A 17,450-nucleotide genomic window follows, 5' to 3' on the forward strand; every position below is an offset into this window, starting at 1 on the left:
GAGTGAGTGATCCCCTTGATGTCAAATCCACAGAACCAATCAATCAGACAGCGCACATCAGGAAATTTCATATAAAAATTGTATGGAGGAATAACTCCATACAATTTTGACAACCCACAGCATTTCAACCAGTAAGGGATTGACAAAGACCATACAGGTAGAAACGTTGCTGTAGACATTGCTATATGGAGTAATAAAGAAATATTATATGAAACTCCTTAATGATCGCTACCTTCAACTGGTTCATTGGTAACAAAAAGCATAGTTTTTATGCATATGTTTTATGGTGGTGGGATCCACACAAGTCCTAGCAAAATGTAAGCCAAATGGATATATATTTGCCCATTACAATATGCAAGCACTACAGTATATACTGTACAGTACACATTGTTATATCAGACTGCATGGGGGACAATACTCAGCACTGTAGCCTTGTAGTGCTGCGGTCCTGGATTCAAACCCCATCTGCAAGGAGTTTGTATCTTGTTCTCATATTTGTGCATTTCCCTTGGTAATTCTGGTCTCCTCTCACACTCCAAATGCAGTGATAGAGACAATAGAGAGGGTGACCCAATGGGAATAGTGATGAAAATGTCTGTTCAGTGGAGTATAATAGTGCTATATATGGTAAGAGAGTAGAAGAAATATAAATATTTATAGAATATTATATTATGTATATTATATAATAAATATATGCCAACAGTACAGCATCAATGATATATTAGCTGTATCTGTAACTTTCAGTCCAGAGGTGGATCCACGGGACCGGGCACCAGACTCCCCCAGAGAGACAACCAGGAGCGAACCCCTATACAGCCTATGTCTGGTAGCCTCCCCAGAGGGCCTAAATGCACAGCAGCCGGGACACAAGTGAGTTTGGGTTTTGTGTCCTCCAGATGTCAGTACGGGATATGGCAACTAGTCCAGCAGTAGCCGTGGGCAGGACGGAAGACAGGAGCCGGGTACAGGTGCCGAGTGGAAACAGCAGACGAACTCCGGGTTCAGAGAGGACTGCAGGCTGACATGGCCAGATGGAATCTAGGATCAGTGACGGGTACAGGCTGATGAAAATTGACGGGATCCACAGCAGAAGTCACCGGGGCAACTTCTGGAAAGCGGCAGGCTGGACACACTCGGGTGGCAGTCGGACACTGTGGACAGAGATAGGGTTAACCTTGGTACTAAGCACAGAGGGACCTGAACATCTAGTGCAAGAGATAGACTGCAAGAACATGTTAAACAGGCACCGCCCACAGGAAAAAGGAATTCTTATATACCCTGTACCTTTAATCAGTTATATCCTGTTTCAATGACGCTGGCCCTTTAAGAAGAGGAGAGTGAGCGCGCCCGTGCCCTAGTGTGCATGCGCGAGGCCCGAGAGCTGGAGATCAGCACAAGATGCAGAGGAGAGAGCGGAGGAGAAGCAGGGAGGACGGAAGCTGGGACCCAGGCTGCAACGGGATGCCAGGGCTGACGGGCAGAGGGCATGCAGGACTCACAGGAGGGAGAGCTAGAGCAGCAGCCACGACCATGGCGCCCGGGGACCGGAGCGGTGAGTGGCGGGCGGCACCGGGATCCCGGGAGCATGACAGTATCCCCTCCCTCACGCCCCCCTCCCCGCACGCGGGACAGGAATTCGCAAAGAAGAGGAGCAGCAATGTTCTCCCGGGGTTCCCAGGACTATTCCTCAGGACCATTTCCCTCCCAATCAACAAGAAAGAACTGCTTACCCCTCACTCTCTGCATGGCCAAGATGTCTCTTACCTCATATACATCATCATTGGCAAGAGGAGGAGAGGTACCGGTATGAGAGAAGTAAGGACTAAGGATGACTGGCTTGAGCAAGGATACATAGAAGGAGTTATGGATGCGCATCGTGACTGGCAGCTAAAGTTTGTGCGAGACCTCGTTGATCCGGTTGATGATCTTGAAAGGACTGATGTACCGAGGACCCAACTTGTAGGAGGGAATCTTCAGTCGGACGTACTTGGAGGAAAGCCACATCATATCCCCAGGAGAAAAGTGAGGAGGATCGAAGCGTCTTTTGTCAGCATGCATCTTCATCAGAGCGGAAGCACATTCAAGAAAGGTTTTGAAGGTTCCCCATATCTTGGAGAAATCCCTTACAGGTCGTCTGCAACGGGAACACCAGAGGTAGAGGGTACTGGCAGTGGCACGGAAGGCTGAAGACCGTAGACAACATGGAAGGGAGAGCTGGAGGAGGACTCACTGACGTGATGATTATGGGAGAACTCAGCCCAAGGAAGTAGCATGCCGAAGGAAGGAGGTCAGGACCTGGTTGACTCATTCGACTTGGCCATTAGACTGGGGATGGTAGGCCGAGGAAAAGTCCAGAGATACTCTCAGATGTTTACAGAGCGCCCTCCAGAAGCGCGAGGTGAACTGAGTTCCCCTGTCGGACACAATATGCAGGGGAAAGCCGTGCAACCGGAATATGTGCTGAATGAAGGCATTGGCGAGTTCCGGAGCAGAGGGTAGGCCGACCATGGGAACAAAATGAGCCATCTTGGAGAATCGGTCCACCACGACCCAAACGACTGTACACCCAGAAGATGAAGGCAAGTCCGTGATGAAATCCATGGCAATGTGTTGCCATGGAACGGAGGGAATAGGCAGAGGCAGGAGACGACCAAAGGGCAGGTGCTTGTGCGTCTTGTTGCAGGCACAGGATGGACAAGCGGAGACAAAAGAGACAACATCTTTACGGAGAGACGGCCACTAATAGTGAGAAACAATAGCACTTCAAGTTTTCTTCTGACCGGCATGTCCGGCCACTTTCAAAGAATGCCCCCATCGAAGGACCTTTAGTCTGTCGGTCTCCGCGACGAAGATCTTCCCAGGGGGTCTCTGTGCCAGGGTGACGGGAGCCACTGGGATGACCTTACTGGGACAGGTGATGGAGTGGTTCGTCTCTTCCTCTTGCTCTGCCAGTACGAAGGACCGGGACAAGGCATCAGCCCGCACATTCTTGTCTGCAGGCTGGAAATGTAGTTGGAAGTCGAACCGGGCGAAGGACAGGGACCAGCGGGCTTGTCGCGGGTTGAGTCTCCGACAGGATTGCAGATACGCCAGGTTTTTATGGTCGATGTATATGATAACCGGGTATGCCGCCCCCTCCAACAGGTAGCGCCATTCCTCCAGAGCCAACTTGATAGCCAGGAGCTCCAGATCGCCAATGGTATAATTGCGTTCCGGTACAGAGAAGACCTTGGAGAAGAACTCTCAGGTAACCAACTTCCCGGAGGACGACTTCGGCATGAACATGGCCCCGGCTCTCGATGAAGAGGCATCCACCTCCAAGGTGAATTGTCGGTTCAACTCCTGTCTGTGGAGAACGGGAGCAGAGGCGAATGCCTTTTTCAGGGAGCAGAAGGCCTCAGGTGACCAGTCTTTCGGGTTCGCCCCCTTCTTTGTCAAGGCGGAGAGAGGCGTTGTCACAGCAGAGAAGTGAGGGATGAACTGACGATAATAATTGGCAAAGCCCAGGGAGCATTGGATGGCTTTCAGTCCGGAGGGGGGAGGCCATTTGAGAATGGAAGACACTTTCTCGGGATCCATCTGCAGGCCCATGTCGGAAATCACATAGCCAAGAAAGGGAAGGGATGTCCGTTCAAACAAACATTTCTCGTACTTGGCGTACAGACGGTTCTCCCTAAGCCTCTGCAGAACGAGTCGTATGTTTCTTCTGTGGGTCAGCAAGTCTGGAGAATAGACCAGGATTTCGTTCAGATACACGACCACACAGACGTAGAGGAGATCCCTGAATACATCATTCACCAGCTCCTGGAAAACAATCCCAATGTGTAGTAAGTGTAAAAATAATAATATTAGCAAATACTTCTAATTAGAAATGTAGTATAGGTCTCCTGAAATAGCTGTGTCTCTTATTTCATGTGCAGGGCATTGCAGCTTAGGTATCCATGGTTACATTTACTCACATAGTGACAGATATTTAGTTATTCATATTTATAACCATACATACCTAAGTTGTAATACCCTGTACATGAGGTATCCGGTATTGGCAGGACTAACCAGACTTAAAAAAACATTGGTTCTGGCCTGGAATTCATCCTAGATATTTGGCCGGATAATGGTACACATATAAGTCTATGGGAACCAGAATCGGGTGCTTAAAAATGGTGGTAGAAGGGATAGGGGGGTTAGGCTACAGCCTTAAACTGTATACTTTATCTGTGTTGGGTATCATAAAAAGGGGGGACCCTAAGCCAATTTATTTATTTATTTTTATACCATGATAGGGACTCGCAGAGAGGGTCTGTGATTGCAAGCAGTCAGATGCTGTCACACAAGCAGAGGCACATCTGACTGCAATCAATCACAGATGCCTGGACTGCCAGTGGGCAGGGAATGCAGTGAATATGAATGAGCAATATTGAGCAGCCCCAGAGCAAGAGTGAAGTGGCATGGAAGCAGTTACAGCCGCGCTGGAGACTTGGTATGTATAGTGAACTTGCTTAATTTTTATATTTCCTTTACTGTTTTTATTTCCTGGATTGCCAGACCCCGATCATTAGCTGGAGTTCTCTGGGAACTCCGTGCCTGGGTCCAGTACCCAGATACCGTTGAAACCATGTGGATCCGAACTTTTACACTCCGGGTCCGCCTATCACTAGACGTAAGCAACATGGTTAATCAGGAGAACTATACAATAGTACGTTTCTAATTGGAGGTATTTGCTATTATAATTATTATAATATTACACCTACTACATATTGGGATAGGGTATTGGAGATGAGAATGCCCCATTAAGCCTCAATCAGACAAGTAATTTTTCTTGAATGCAATAAAAACAAGAGGTTTTCATCAGTGTTTGGTTAGTGTTTCAGTTTTTGCCATCAGTTTTTCATCAGTAATTTTTTTTCCTATGCAAAGAAAACAAATTTCATAGCTTTTCCTACTCAATGCAATGTTATAAACAAACAACACATGGAAGGCATTCATGCATTGTCCGTTATTTTCTTTTAGCCATAGACTTGTAAAAGTGTTCATTTGAGAATCTGAACATTCCCTTAGACTACAGTAGCGACCAAAAGTTTTTATTTTTTTAACAGCTGTGATTACTTCTGTCTGGTTGTTGTGATGCCATTTTTCTGGTGATGAATTTAAAATGCATCAAGTTGTCATCTTGCAAGACCTTAATTTTAATGAAAATCTTTTGAATATAAGTATGGTCATTTAATTAAAGAAAACTGCCAAACGTTTTGTATATACTATTTATTCATCACAGCATAGAGTAATTCATTGTTTACACTACCATAACTTAGTATTTTGTAGCATAATTACTGCACCACACCGATCAGGCATTGAGGCCACTAGGGTATTCGGGACATCTTGAGGGATCTTGCTCCATTCCATTTGCAAATCTGCTAACAATTCATCTTTATTGCTTTAGGTACGGACCCCAACTCATCACCCTAACTTATCCCAAAGGGGCTCTACAGGGTTTAAATAAGGTGATTGGCTCTGCCATTGCAAAAGGCAAAAATTTTTCTTTGCTAACCAATTTTTTACTAAATTGGATACGTGGTTAGGATCATTGTCTTGCTGACATTTCCAGCCCCTTTCTTCTTTATTTTTATTATGTGGCAGCATTACATTCTCCAGTATTTCCTTGTACATGGTAGCATTTATATTTCCATCAATTATATGCAGAAGGCTAATGGTAAATGCAGAAAAGAAGCCCCAAACCATGACATTACCACCATGGCTCCTTTCATTATTACGTTCTTCAATTGGCCAGTATATATATTGCTGCCATCACTACAAAACAGATTGAAATTGGAATAATACAACCACAACACTTTAGACCAATCTGTTTCTTTTTGTTGGCTTTGGTTTTTTTTTGCAACCTCAAGTCGGACTTTAAGCTTTCTTGCATAGAGGAAAGGCTTCTTGACTGGAACTTGTGCATTCAAGCCTACTGCTCTTAGCCATCGCACCACAGTTTGTCAACTCACTTTAACCCCTTATTCTTTGTTCATTTCATGTGCAATCTGTGCAGCTCATTTATGGACATCAGATATAGATTGTTTCTTAATAATACGATCAACTTTGGAGGACGTTTTTCGTGGTCATCTACTTTTAGGTTTGTCGGCTGTTCCATAACTTTCTTTTTCTTTCTTTATTATACGTGACACTTGACTCTGAGAACAGTTAAATTCCATATCTGCTTCTTTTTGGCTTTTACCTGACTTCACTCTCAGAATAATAAACGTACTGAAATCTGGTGATAAATGTGCCTTTGTATTTCCCATGTTTTATCCAAAAAACACACAAACAAAAAGCTAAATACATTTTTTAGGCAAAATTCCACTGTCCATAACAAAATATGCAAACATTTGGCCCAGTAAACAAGTAAAACTAGCACATAGTGATGAGCGAGTTTAATCATTACAGTTCACTATTCGCACAGATAGTACAATATTCGGGTTACTCATAAGGCTATGTGCGCACTAGGCGTTTTTTTGACATTGCGTTTTTGTGCCTTTTTGGCCGCAAAAAAAAATGCACCCATGGCAAAAACGTGTGCATTTTTACCGCGTTTCGGTGTGTTTTTGGCTGCGTTTTGCTGCGTTTTTGACTACTGCATTTTGATGCTTTTTCTAATGCATTGAATGGGTGGAAAAACGCAGCAAAATGCAGGAAAGAATTGACATGACCATTTTTTTTTCCACTTCAAAAATGCAGGTAAAAAAAACGCTGTGTGCAGACAGCAAAAATGAAAACTCATAAACTTTGCTGTTGAAGCAAAGTCATGCAGTTTTCTAACCAAAAATGCACCCGAAAAACGCGCAAAAACACCACGAAAAATGCCTAGTGCGCACATAGTCTTACATTGCGAGTTTTTGTGTACTCAACTCATGATATTTGTATGTCCCACCCAGCAGGTTTGGCACCTAATTTGCAGCCACTAAACATGCTGGGCTCCTTAACCAATCACAGTAATGCCACAGCATCATAGGATCTATAAAAGCCATTCTGTTACCATTTTGAGGGTCTGGAGAGAGAGAGAGAGAGAGAGGGAGGGAGAGAGAGAGACTGTCCTCATTCACTTTCATCACTTTCCCATCTATTTCAGCCTTTTCCTCAGGCCCTCTAGACCTCTTGGTTGAGTGCAGCAGAAAGTTACTCACATTTCCCATTTACTTACATTGTAGTCACTATTCAGAACGAATATGCGGTATTACAAAGTACTCGATAGGAGTGCAGAGATTACATATATTTCAGTACTTGCTCATCTCTACTAGCACATAAAGTGATAAAAGAATGTCAAGCACAATTTTAATCCTTTGAGCTGACAAGCATTTGCTTCCAGTTAACTAAAATTGCCAGGAAAAATACATCACAACAGTGGGACAGAAGTAATCACACTTTTAATAAAAAAAGCTAAACTTTTGGTCGCTACTGTATAATGTGTATATGTTTTAGGCCCGTTTCACACGTCAGTGAAAAACACTGACATTCTTCACTGACGTGTAAAACACGCACATGTCCCTCCGTGTTCCATGATTCACGGCACACGTGGGTTGTCCATGTGCAATCCGTGATCCATGATTGCACATGGACATTACTCACATGCCTTCACTACTGCTGTCCATGGTGCTAAAGTCTCCAGCTCTGCAGCGTCCACCCACCACTCTCAGCAGCTCCTTTCTGGTCGGCTGTTCCTGCTCTCATGATTATTCATGAGCCAGGCAGGAGCTGCCGAGTGCGGAGGCTGCACAGCGAATTGCAGGCATGGTAAGTTGAAAATGTTTAGTATTTAATATGTCAGTGATTTTCTGGTACGTGTTTCACTGATCACACAGGGATCACACCATAGTGTGGTCCGTGGGTCATCAGTGATGCCAGAAAAAAACTGACTTGCCTCCGTGCAGAATCATAGCCACGGGTGTACGCTGCACGGTGACAAGTTCAGTCAAAAATCACTGATGTGTGAGCAGACCCATTGTTTATAATGGGTCTGCGTATGTCAGTGATTCTGGTACATATAAAAAACCCCACAAATGTACCAGAATCACTGACGTGTGAAAGAGGCGTTATAGGAGAAAAAAAATGGATAAAACACATTAAAAATGGATATATAAATGTGGCCCTTGCATCTGTTTGTTTAATTGATGTGCCAGCAAACTGATCTATGGAGTTTAATAGAACCATTCACAAATGTTTTTTAATGGATATGTATACCTTTTCCATTAAACTCATTGAAAGTCCTATATAAATCCTTTTTGTTTATGAGTCATTCAATTTTATATGATGTATCAAAAGGGACAAATAGCAGACACAACACTACTGCCTGATATTAACTAGAGGTGAGCGAATAAATTCAAGTGGAATTGAATTCTACTTGAATTTTACAAAAATTTGCATTTACAACCAAGAGGTTAAAAAATAAAGTGAATTGCCCATTCTTCGGTGCATCTTTTGATCACCCATGGTTCACACTGGAATCCCCAAACCTTTCAGGTTGAGCTGGGATTTCCAGATTTCATTTGGCCTGGGTGGTCCTGGGCATGCATTCTGGAGGTCATGGTTCTTGTCATGATGGCATACTTGTGACAGCACTTGTGTGTGACAGAGGATCAGAACACTGGAGGAATGCCAGTGAGGACTAGAGGGGCAGGAGAACTGAGCAGTAAGGTAAAATTAGTTTCTTCCTTTTTGAGATATTACATTTATAGTGCTTTGATTTCTTGAGACCAAGAGCATAATAACTGACATTAACTTTGCAAAGAATAACTGTTCTAAGAATCCATTTCCTGGGTAAGAAAATATAGAAACAGGCAAATTTGAATTTATTTAGCTCTTATATTCACTATTGATTAAAGTCACAGTCGACAATAATGCTCTTATCTTTATGTATTTAAAATCAACCTATTCATCTGCAAAAAGGCTCTATATATTGCAGGCCTTATTGCTTTTATAAATAATTCTGTATACCAAAAGGGTTCATTCAGATGTCATTTTTTTTATCCATGGTTTTCACCAGTAGAACTCTTACCCACTATGGTCTTAATTGCTGTTCACGCATCCTTGTATTTTTGTGAATTAAGTGGTTCACACAAAATCACAGACTTTTCTAAATTTGATCCTATCCATTGCTCAAACTTGAAAATGCATGTCTTTGGTTCCATGAAAAAAATGGACAGCACTCATATGTGATTCGTGTTTTCTTAGACTGTTTGTTAGGAGAGGCTTGAGAAACCTCCATTTTTTATATGAGAAAAAAATGACGATGAAATACTAATGATAAAAAACTGACAAAATGAACAAACGCTTATGACAATCTGTTCAAAAACACTGATAAATCTTGTCATTTTTGCATACGAGAAAAAATACTGATGTCTGAATGACCTCCAAGTCCCATGCAAAAACACATTTATTCTGTCTTTGTTAAAAGACTTATACATACTGCTAAACAATGACTCTGGAGTTGTGTCTTTACCGTCACAGTTGTCATTAAATATTTTCTTTTGATGTTTTAGGAAACAGTTACTGTAAACCATCCAAACTGTGTCTACCCAAGTTCTTTTGGTTATACCGTTACCAATATTCAGAATACTCCAACAGGAATAACAGCAGATCTACAAAATGCCCAGTCATTCTCACGTTATGATATCTCTCCTCCAATAAATGATCTTAAGTTAATAGTCACATTCCATGAAAATGAAATGCTTCAATTTAAGGTAAGATTTCCATGTTTTTAATTTAGATTTATACGTGTATTTGTTGTTGCCCGTACTGTAAAATAAGCTGGTCCTGCAGTACAACCAGCCACATGCATGTAAAAGTCTGCCCTCTGCTATGGTCAATTGTTATACAATTTTGTTTTATAAATGTGTAGTCATTGACCTGCCCAGTTGTCACCATTTATTAAGACCCATAAGATTTTCATTTTTTGATCGATGGATCTGTATGAAGACTTATTTTATGCAGAATAAGACAATGTTTTTATTCATACCACATTGGGATACATATCACAGTTTGATCAAATTTTACAGCATTGTTTATTGTATTGTGACAACAAAACCCCCCCCTACAATTTTGGTGTTTTTAATTTGTATCTTTTTATAGAGTTTTCCGATCAGATTAATTATATTTGTTATATCAGATTTTTCTGGATGCGGTGATACCACACGTTTATTTATTAATATTTTATTATCTTTATTCCTCATGAGAGGAAAGGGGGGGTCGATTTCAACGTTTATGTTTTCTTATTATATTAAGTTTTTTTAGAGTTTTTTTTACTTTTTACTGTATTTATTAGTCCCTTTAGGGGACTTGTTCATCATCTCATCCCTTGTAATATATACAGCAATACCATAGTATTATTGCATATAGTAAAAATCACGGTCTCCTTTGAAGACCATAGGAATGGTTTCAAAGGAGCTCTGTAATGACAGGCATGTAGGTCTTTAACAGACCCTCAAATGTCATAGCGACCAATCAGAGCCCTGGGATCTTATCACAAGAGCATCGATGGACACATAAAATGATTTGCTTCCATGAATGCTCAATGTTACTACTGCTATAAAAGTTTGACAAAGGCATTTACTAGTAAATGGTCATGGACGGAGCTCTGCTCTACCTGCGGCTGTTAGAGGCAGGTCCTGGCTGTTAGGGCACTTTCAGACAACCGAATAACTAGACATATAGAAACACAGTTTGGTGGCATACTGAGATTAATGAATACATAAAATCTAATATCAAAAACAAGAGGAAACTAAGTTATAGTGCAAAAGAATACAAATTTTATTGAAATTCACAAACTGTTTGTGAATTTCAATAACATTTGTACTCTTTTGTACTATAAATCAGTTTCCTCTTGTTTTTTATGTATTTTTGAGTAGTGCAGAGACTGTCTCAGCCATACCCAGACTGACCCTGTGTTCATATTTATGGCTTATTTGTTGAGAACTTTTTTGTTAATAAAATCTAATATATAAAGTGAGTGTGTGTGTATGTGTGTGTGTGTGTGTGAGTGTGTATGTGTGTGTGTGCGTTTCTATATATGTATGTGTGTATGTCCGCTAAATGAATCCGCACCACTTTTTACAATCATGAAATTTTGCACAGGTGCCTCATTTGACTAGGAAAACGTCATAGACTATGTTTTGAGGGAAAAATTTAACCCCATGCTTTAGAGTTATTCTCCAAAAAACCTGCTTACATTAAAGTCAATGGAGCTGGGAGCTAAAGGTCATTAATAGACAAAGAAGGACATTTTAGTATAAAGCAGCTTATGTGTCAATTAATATGATTTTGGTGGAAAAAGAGAAAGAGACACAGACAGACAGAGAAAGGCAGATAGACACAGACAAAGAGGGACAGACTGACAGAGACAGAAAGACAGAGACAGACAGAAAGACAGGCAGACAGATAGAGACAGAAACAGACAGAGCCAGAAACAAAGACAGAAACAGACAGCAACAGACAGACAGAGACAGACAGCAAGGCAGAGACAAAGACAGAGATAGGCAGAGAAAGAGAAAGACAGACAGACAGAGAGAGACAGACATAGAGACAGAGAGAGACAGACAAAGAGAGACAGACAGGCAAACACAGAGACAGACAGAGACAGAACGACAGAAGAACAGAGACAGAAAGACAGAGACAAACTGAGACAGACAGACAGAGAGGGAGACCAACAAAGAGGGAGACAAACATAGAGAGAAAAATACAGAGAGGGAAAGTGAGAGAGGAGAGAATGGGAGATTGAGAGAGTGAGAGAGAGGTAAAGTGGGAGAGAGACAGAAAGACACTTAGTTACTATCCTAGGCAACACCTGGTACTATAGCCAGTATTGCTATAAACATTAGAAAAAAGTAAGACACTTAGTTAGGAATTTTTGATCAAAGAGCAAGAAAGCCATCCAACCACATCAAGGTGTACCTTAAAATATGGATGGTCCCTAACTTTTATTTGGCTTACCTCCCTATGTGCAAAAACTGCCTCATGTGAATGGGGAGTAATAGATAAACAAGGCATAGCTCGTACTTAAAACCTTGTGTGCAAGTGTTGCATTTAATAAGAGTCCTGAGCTCTAGGAGGGGGCCCCCAACATGTACTACAACAGAGAAATAATAATATATTGTTGCCATTAAAATCTATGATGCTATTCAGATGGCCATGTTTTTTCATGGATAATGTGTCTGTGCAAAATTCATGGAGACATGTCTATTTATTTTCATGTATCACAGATGACAAGGGTAGATACAAGTCTATGGGTCAATGAAGAACACATACAGCACATGGAGGGCATCGTACTCCATCTGTGTGCTGTCCGTACCTAACATTACAATAACTTTGTATTAGTTATTTCTTTATCCAACTGTGAAAAACACTGATGCTAACAGTATCATTTTTTTCACATACGTGTTTAAATATGTGAAGGAGGTCTAACAGATGCTTGGGCTCGCTTTTTTCTTAGTGAATCAGCACCTTCATAAAGTCAACATTTCCCATATTCCACTAATATAACAATGCATACAATATATCTTTACATATAAATATGATAAACAGAAATTTGTTATTGTATGTAGACATCTAAAACGTATAAATCTTGATGTCATAGATATTCGATCCCAACAATAAGCGATATGAAGTTCCTGTGCCGATGAATACCCCAAATTCACCCTCCAGTACAGAAGCAGGAAGATTGTATGATGTTCAGATTGTAAATAATCCTTTTGGAATTCGGATCACTAGAAAAAGCACTGGCACCGTGATGTAAGTAAAGATTGATTAAAAAGAATATGACATATTTCCTAATATACTAATAAATAGTATGAATAAAAAGAGCTCTACATACTTTTTTATATTGTATGTATTATACTTTAATACAGTATACTCGGATCTTTCATGTAATAACTGTGAACAGCTACTCATTTAAACCTTTAAAGATATATTGTTTACTTGACAATTTTTCTTTTTTCTCAGTTGGAATTCCCAAGTTCCTGGCTTTACATTCTCAGACATGTTTATTCAGATGTCAAATCTACTGCCTTCAGATTATATCTATGGATTTGGAGAAACAGAACACCCACGATACCGTATTGATTTGAACTGGCACACCTGGGGATATTTTGCAAAGGATCAGCCTCCTGGTGTAAGTAAAAAAAAAAGTGAAATTACAATTTTTTTTTTTTCATGGATGGAACATAGTTTCAAGGTGCACCATTCATTTTACCACATACTGTACTGGAAAACAGAAAATATGGCCAAGCGGGATGGAATTGAACAATTTAAATGGCGATTCTGCCATTGTTTTGATGGTTTAATTTTTATGACATTCATTTTGTTTTAAAAATGATGACACCAAACTTATATAAGGTTTTTGTTGCTGTTTTACTGCATAAGTTTATGTGTAAATGACATCTTCCTTCTCAGGTGGATTCTTCAATAGAAGCATGTCTGTGTAAAACATCTTGCTGTTCATATGTTTAGACTTTTGAATTCTCAAGGTTTCTTAAAACACCAAGTTTTTAAATTATGTGACCTATCAATTTTTTTGGCATTTTTGGCTTGGAGGACACTATACTTTATAATACAAGTAAAAAGAAAAGCTGAAAAAATTGTTAATAAAACACTTGTGGTTTCATCATTATTCAATAGAGTGAAAAAAAAGGAAATTGAAATAAACCAAAAAAATTACAAAACCAAGGAAAATCCCTAAAGAAAAAACTTATTCAGGTTCATGTTCAGGTTCATGTTCATGTTCACGCATGTGAGGGGCTCTGCAAATGTGATATGGCATTCACAATCTATTCCAGGCAAATTTACGCTCCAAAAATCAAACAGCGTTCTTTCCTTTCCAAGCCTTGTCATGTGCCCAAACATATTGGGTATCATCACATTCGGGATAAATTGCTTATCTAATTGCCAGGACCATTTTCTATTATTATGCATTATAAAAATTACTAATTTGTGGCTAAATCCACTTTTTAAAAAGTTCTGTGAATCACTTATGGGTTAAAAGTGCTAAACACAACTCTAGATAAATTCCCTGAGGGGTGTAGTTTCCAAAATTTGGTCACTTGTGCGGGGTTTCTACTGTATAGTCAGCTTAGGGCTGCAAATATGACATGGTGTCCACAATCTATTTCAGCCAAAATTCAAATGGTGCGCCTTCCTTTCTGAGCCACCTTCGTTGCCCAAATGGAGGTATCTAACCACGCGTGGGGTATCAGCGTGCTAAAAAGAAGCTGGGCATCAAATTGTGGGATCCAGTTTTTCATTCCATCCATTGAAAAAGTGAAAAAAGTAAAGCTATATCAACATTTTAGAAATTATTTTTTTCATTCCATTTTGCATTAAGTCTTATGTTGCACTAGAATGGTTAAACAATATCCTGACAGCAGCTTTGAAGAATTTGAGGGGTGCAGTTTTTAAAATGATATCACTTTTGGAAAGATTCAATATAAAGGCCCCTAAAAGTCCATTTCATTATAAAGAACTCTGAAAAGATACAGGTTTTGTAAATTTATTGATAAAAAATGGAAATTGCTGCTAAATTTTTAACCCTTATAACATCCTAATAAAATAAAATGACATTTGAAAGATAATGCAGATGTAAAGTGGACATTTTTTAAAAGTTTTTTTTTAATAATTATTTTGTACTAAATGACTAACTGGTTTAGGTACAGTGCCTTGAGAAAGTATTCGGCCCCTTTGAATTTTTCAACCTTTTCCCACATTTAAGGCTTCAAACATAAAGATAAAAAAATGTAATGTTCTAGTGAAGAATCAACAAGTGGGACACAATTGTGAAGCTGAAAGAAATTTATTGTTTATTTTAAACATTTTTAAAAAATAAAAAACTCAGAAGTGGGGCGTGCAATATTATTCGTCCCTTTTCAGTTAATAATTTCTAGCACCACCTTTTGCTGCGATTACAGCTGCAAGTCGCTTGGGGTATTTGTCTTTCAGTTTTGCACATCGAGAGACTGAAATTCTTGCCCATTCTTCTTTGCAAACAGCTCGAGCTGAGTGAGGTTGGATGGAGAGCGTTTGTGAACAGCAGTTTTTAACTCTTTCCACAGATTCTCGATTGGATTCAGGTCTGGACTTTGACTTGGCCATTCTAACACCTGGATACCTTTATTTTTGAACCATTCCATTATAGATTTTACTTTATGTTTAGTATCATTGTCTTGTTGGAAGACAAATCTCTGTCCCAGTCTCAAGTCTTTTGCAGACTCCAACAGGTTTTCTTCAAGAATGGTCCTGTATTTGGCTCCATCCATCTTCCCATCAATTTTAACCATCTTCCCTGTCCCTGCTGAAGAAAAGCAGGCCCAAACCATGATGCTGTCACCATGTTTGACAGTGGGGATTGTGTGATCATGGTGATGAGCTGTGTTGCTTTTATGCCAAACATATCGTTTGGCATTGTGCCCAAAAAGTTCGATTTTGGTTTCATCTGACCAGAGCACCTTCTTCCACAAGTCTGGTGTGTCTCTCATGTGGCTTGTGGCAAACTGTAAACAACACTTTTTATGGATATCTTTGAGAAATTTCTTTCTTCTTGCCACTCTTCCATAAAAGCCAGATTTGTGCAGCGTACTACTGATTGTTGTCCTATGGACAGACTTTCCCACCTCAGCTGTAGATCTCTGCAGTTCATTCAGAGTGATCATGGGCCTTTTGGTTGCATCTCTGATCAGTCTTCTCCTTGTTTGAGATGAAAGTTTTTAGGGACAGCCAGGTCTTAGTAGATTTGCAGTGGTATGATACTCCTTCCATTTCAATATTATCACTTGCACAGTGCTCCTTGAGACGTTTAAAGTTGTGGAAATCTTTTTGTAACCACATCTGGCTATAAACTTCTCCACCACAGTATCACGGACCTGTCTGTTGTGGTCCTTGGTCTTCATGATGCTATCTGCACTTTAAACAGAACACTGAGACTATCACAGAGCAGGTGCATTTATACGGAGACTTGATTAAGCACAGGTGGCTTATATTTATCATTATCAGTCATTTAGGACAACATTGGATCATTCAGAGATCCTCAATGAACTTTTGGAGTGAGTTTGCTGCACTGACATTAAAGGGGACAAATAATATTACACGCCCCACTTTTCTGTTATTTATTTTTAAAAAAAGGTTTAAAATAGGCAAAAAATTTCGTTCAACTTCACAATTGTGTCCCACTTGTGGTTGATTCTTCATCATTAATTCAAAATTTTTATCTTTATATTTGAAGCCTGGAATGTGGGTAAAGGTTGACAAATTCAAGGGGACCGAATACTTTCGCAAGCCACTGTATATTATTATTATTATTATTTATTATTATAGCGCCATTTATTCCATGGCGCTTTACAAGTGAAAGAGGGTATACGTACAACAATCATTAACAGTACAAGACAGACTGGTATAGGAGGAGAGAGGACCCTGCCCGCGAGGGCTCACAGTCTACAGGGAATGGGTGATGGTACAATAGGTGAGGACAGAGCTGGTTGCGCAGTGGTCTACTGGGCTGAAGGCTATTGTAGGTTGTAGGCTTGTTGGAAGAGGTGGGTCTTGAGGTTCCTCTTGAAGCTTTCCACGGTCGTGGAGAGTCTGATGTGCTGAGGTAGAGCGTTCCAGAGTATGGGGGATGCACGGGAGAAATCTTGTACACGATTGTGGGAAGAGGAGATAAGAGAGGAGCAGAGAAGGAGATCTTGTGAGGATCTAAGGTTGCGTGCAGGTAGGTACCGGGAGACTAGGTCACAGATGTAGGGAGGAGACAGGTTGTGCATGGCTTTGTATGTCATGGTTAATGTTTTGAACTGGAGTCGTTGGGCGATGGGAAGCCAGTGAAGGGATTGGCAGAGTGGCGAGGCTGGGGAGTAGCGAGGGGAGAGGTGGATTAAGCGGGCTGCAGAGTTTAGGATAGATTGGAGGGGTGCAAGAGTGTTGGAAGGGAGGCCAGAGAGCAGGAGGTTGCAGTAGTCGAGGCGGGAGATGATGAGGGCATGCACTAATGTTTTTGCAGATTCTTGGTTAAGAAAAGCACGGATCCGGGAGATATTTTTGAGTTGTAATCGGCATGAGGTGAAGAGGGCTTGGATGTGTGGCTTGAAGGATAGAGCAGAGTCGAGGGTCACTCCAAGGCAACGAGCTTGTGAGACTGGGGAGAGTGAGCAACCATCAAGTGTGATGGAAAGGCTTGTTGGAGGAGATGAGTGAGGAGGAGGAAAGACAATAAACTCTGTTTTGTCCATGTTAAGTTTTAGGAATCGCGCCGAGAAGAAGGATGAAATAGCAGACAGACATTGTGGAATTTTGGTTAGTAGGGAGGTAATGTCAGGTCCAGAGAGGTAGATCTGTGTGTCATCGGCATAGAGATGATACTGGAAGCCGTGGGACTCTATGAGCTGTCCCAAGCCGAAGGTATAGATGGAGAACAGCAGGGGTCCAAG

General features: G+C 40.7%; 1 protein-coding gene across 1 annotated transcript in view; it reads left to right on the forward strand.

Annotated features, from left to right (window-relative positions):
- SI (sucrase-isomaltase) overlaps positions 1 to 17,450 on the forward strand; it is a 439,774-nt gene that overhangs the window by 335,921 nt on the left and 86,403 nt on the right. The window contains exons 49-51 of the mRNA XM_075340661.1: positions 9,528 to 9,728; positions 12,617 to 12,771; positions 12,982 to 13,150. Coding sequence (XP_075196776.1) covers positions 9,528 to 9,728; positions 12,617 to 12,771; positions 12,982 to 13,150 — 525 coding nt within the window. The remainder of the gene's footprint in view (positions 1 to 9,527; positions 9,729 to 12,616; positions 12,772 to 12,981; positions 13,151 to 17,450) is intronic.

The sequence above is a fragment of the Anomaloglossus baeobatrachus genome, chromosome 3 (genome assembly GCF_048569485.1).
Source record: "Anomaloglossus baeobatrachus isolate aAnoBae1 chromosome 3, aAnoBae1.hap1, whole genome shotgun sequence".
Taxonomy (NCBI): Eukaryota; Metazoa; Chordata; class Amphibia; order Anura; family Aromobatidae; genus Anomaloglossus; species Anomaloglossus baeobatrachus.